The 4,122-nt window shown below is 43.6% G+C and overlaps 1 protein-coding gene across 1 annotated transcript; it reads left to right on the forward strand.

The window, feature by feature from the left end:
* The first annotated feature begins 271 nt into the window (after nucleotides 1–271).
* LOC132581407 (GTP-binding protein Rhes-like) lies at nucleotides 272–2,080 on the forward strand. The gene is made up of 2 exons (XM_060252641.1): nucleotides 272–465; nucleotides 590–2,080. Exon 2 carries the CDS (start codon nucleotides 608–610, stop codon nucleotides 1,232–1,234), a length of 627 nt encoding a protein of 208 aa, XP_060108624.1. The 5' UTR covers nucleotides 272–465; nucleotides 590–607; the 3' UTR covers nucleotides 1,235–2,080.
* Nucleotides 2,081–4,122: the final 2,042 nt, after the last annotated feature.

The raw sequence follows: 4,122 nt of genomic DNA on the forward strand, positions 1-4,122 counted from the left end.
TCGCGAAGTCAAGCCGAGAGAGAGACAATTTGCCAACAAAGGAGAGCAGGAAGGCCATCGCTGACCCTTCGAGGAAATGCAAGAACAACATGCAAGTTAACCTCCCAAGAGGGCAAAAGGCTAGGGCTTTCATGCGCACAGCAGCTGAGAGGCACAAAGCTGCCTTGAGCAATCAGTCATGGCGTGAGCTGTGTGTGATTTGTGCTAGTTTCTCTCTGTCTCTCCAGGGGCTGGGGATGGATTTCAAGGACAGGGCTCAGCTGATTGGCCTAGAGTATCTGTCTGTCTCCTGCACTCCCCACACTCCTCCAACATTCCCCACAGCAGAAACTGGAGGAGGCAGTGGAAACTAATTTTGTGTGTGTGTAAGAGAGACAAGTGGGAGCATAAATAAATGGGAAGAAAAGACGAACGACTGTACAGAGCCGCATTTCAGCAGGGAGAAGTTGCAGAACAAGTGTGGAGGTGAACTTGGAGAAGTACAGTGGAAAGATACTTGATTCTCAGGCACTGAACCTCAAGGCCAGGTGCACAGTCTCCACAGGTATTTGGGATTTTAATCTTCTGCCTTCACTTGCCCTCTGCACAGGTGCAAAGCTACAGAATCATGTCTTTGGCAGTGAAAGAGAAGAGCCAAATACGTCTGGTCTTCCTGGGTGCAGCTGGGGTGGGCAAGACAGCCCTGATCCACCGCTTCCTAATGGATACCTTTGAGCCAAAGCATCAGCGGACTGTAGAAGAGTTGCACACCAAGGAGTATGAGGTGAGTGGTGCTACCATCAAAGTTGATATCCTGGACACCAGCGGTAGTTACTCCTTCCCAGCAATGCGTAAACTTTCAATCCAGAACAGTGATGCCTTCGCTTTGATCTATGCTGTGGATGATGCCGAATCCTTTGAATATGTAAAGATTTTGCATAATGAGATCCTTGAGTTGAAAGAGGATAAATTCCCACCCATTGTGGTGGTGGGCAATAAGGCAGAAGCAGGAGGGCTTAGACAGGTCTTACCTGAGAATGCTCTTTCCTTGGTGGAGCTTGACTGGAACAGTAGTTTCCTGGAAGCATCAGCTAAAGAGAATGAGAATGTGACGGAGGTCTTCAGAGAGCTACTCCAGCAAGCCAACTTGTCCAGCCGGCTGAGCCCTGCCCTGCACAGAAGGAGGCAGACATTTCCTGAGGAGCCACCACTGAGACCCCCCATGAACAAAGCAAACAGCTGTACCATCTGTTGAACTATGTAAGGACGGTGACTGCAAGTCTTTTGAAAACTCTAGCAGGTTGCATCCATTGTATCAGTGTTGTGATATTCTGTCATTTTGGGGCTCTGGAGCCATTAGCAAAACTTTTTAACTTGTCATGACTGTGTCATTTCTGCTCAAGGGGCCCAAAGCCACAAATTCGAGCCTTTTCATGTATTCAGCTTTGAGTTGCCCAAGAAATGAGACACCTTTCGCACCTGAGAATTTTTGTCCTGTTTTCCATAACCATACCTAGTGCTAATGTAGAGACTGAAAGAAATGTGAAGAGCTAAGTTACACCCCAGCTATGGATCCAGGTTAGTCAAGGTGGATGTCTCACAGACAATCATCTATGGCAACACAGCTAGCATCACCAAGGCATATATAATGCGCACTGAAGGCAAGAGGTCAGAAGTGTTATGTTGATATTTGCTTAAATAAGACATTTTTAATTTTTTAAAAAAGAAGTGCCAACAGAAACATTTAAATCCTGGGACACGTGTTGCTCATTTGCACTTGTGAGTGACTGAACATTATGAGGGAGGAAGAGTGATTTGGTCTCCACTGAACAGCAAGTCTGTGCATAGATTATGTGCTTGTGTGAATATTTCTCCTCCCAGACGATCTGTAGTTTTGCTTCTAATATCTCATTGACTGTTTGCATGCATGTGGCCTTGTGCGGGTTTTGTTCACAATGAGATAACCACTGTCTGTGGCATCTTTGCATTGTGCCAAAAAGTGTGCATTACCTGTCAAGTTGGTCTGTGCTCGACTACATATTATCTGTGCTTTTCTAACCTTTTCAAATGTTGTATCTCATAAAAGAAACCTGAAGTACAAGCCTGCTGTATTTCCCCCCTCCCTTTGCTGTGAAAGATGGGGCTTTATCTTTATCTATACAGTTCTGATCCTATGCAATCGCTGAATTACTTACATTTTACTAAGTTGGAAACCCATACAAATAGCAGGAAGCATACGGCAGCCATGGAGAAGAATTTGATGTGCTAAAATATATTCTAACACAGAAAGGAATTAAAGCTGGAGGAAAGGAAGAGGCTGGAGATGGAGCTCATGCCACTAATTTTGCTACAATTTCATTTCATTAATTTATTTCTTAGCCATTTCTCCATTTCACCATGTCCATGGTGACAGAAGCATTACAATGCTATTAAAATAATCAATCAATAATCAGGCACTGGCAGCAAACAATAACTGAATAAAATAAAAATAAGAGCATCAGAACACATTAAAATGCTATTTCATCCTTATAAACTGAGTCCCATTGGGCTACCTGTTCAGCAATGATTGTATTTTTGACACCATCTCTTCTGTGGCTAACTAAAAAAGAGGCACTCGGTTTGGGGAGAATAAAAAAATATCTCTAACTCTAGACTGCAGTATGCTTTCCCTGCGGGTGATGCTCTTAGACTGCCTGGTGCAGGACAGCACAAGAAGGGGCTAGTAGAAGAGCTGCGTATTGTTATGTGCTTTCTTGAAAGCATCTGGAATGGATCCTAGGCTAGAAGGGTGACCATCAGCTTGACCTGGTCAGGATGCTTCACTTGTACATTTTTATGGGGAGCCATATTCTCTTAGTAGTGGGTTCTCTGCCTTGAGAAATATGAATTCAAATACACACAACTGAACCGTTGTTAGCTTCTAGCTTGAATTTATCGCCAATCCTTCTTGTACTAGTTTTCCATACAGATGGCCCTAATAAATCAGCATTTTGTTATTTCTGGGTTCTTGAGTATCTCCAGTCATTGGATGTCATCATTCTCTGTTGAAAACAGAAGATAATGGCTTGAGCCAGGTGCAAAATTATATATATATATAGTCCCCTGTGCAAGCACCAGTCGTTTCCGACTCTGGGGTGATGTTGCATCACAACGTTTTCATGGCAGACTTTTTACGGGGTGGTTTGCTGTTGCCTTCCCCAGTCACCTACGCTTTATCCCCAGCAAGCTGGGTACTCATTTTTACTGACCTCAGAAGGATGGAAGGCTGAGTCAACCCTGAGCCAGCTACCTGAACCCAGCTTCCGCTGGGATCGAACCCAGGTCGTAAGCAGAGAATTTGTTAAATATCCATTATTTGCCCCCATGAGGAAGCTTATATGTAGCCCATCACTTTTCCTAATAGGTGCTCCTCAGAGTAGACAAATTGAGGGGAGTAGGAAAATTGAGGGGAAGGCTCAAATCTACTCTCTCTAAGTGCTGTGGTCCTAATTGTAATTCCCCACCCTGCTCCTGATGATCTAAGTTTCAACAGCTTAGTGCATGTCTACTTGACAAGACCAATACTCCCTCTAAACTGTGGAGTCTTGTGAGCAAAAATTCTGCTTCATGACCTACTGGCATTAAAGTCGTGAGCTACTGCATGATTGGTTTGCTCTGGGGCCATCCTTCCTGAGCTAAGACAAAAATGTTTGAGCCAGAGGCTAAAAAACTGTGAGCTAGCTCACATTAACTCAGTTTAGAGGGGACACGAGACAAGACCCTTACATAACATAACAAAGTTATACTCTTAGGCTTAGTTTCAGTGAAGGATAAAAGTAAAGGCTTAACGGAAAAGGTTATGTTGCTAGGAGGAACCTGAAGAATGAGAAAGCAGACAGATCGTCATATACCAAGTGGTAATATCACAGTATGCAATATAGAGCCAGTTGGTAAGCTTATCATGTGTGCTATTCCAACAAATGGTGAGCTGCATTTTACCACACCAGCACCTGATCAGAAATTGAGAGGAGCAGACAAGTAATAAAAATTTCCTCTACGCCTAGCCGGATACTATAGATGCCCATTTTACTAGTGGCTACATTCACACTGCGGTACATTACTCTTGGTTTTCTATATTCTCTTTTTGTCACATATTTTTATTTT

This window comes from Heteronotia binoei, chromosome 13 (genome assembly GCF_032191835.1).
Source record: "Heteronotia binoei isolate CCM8104 ecotype False Entrance Well chromosome 13, APGP_CSIRO_Hbin_v1, whole genome shotgun sequence".
NCBI classification, from domain to species: domain Eukaryota; kingdom Metazoa; phylum Chordata; class Lepidosauria; order Squamata; family Gekkonidae; genus Heteronotia; species Heteronotia binoei.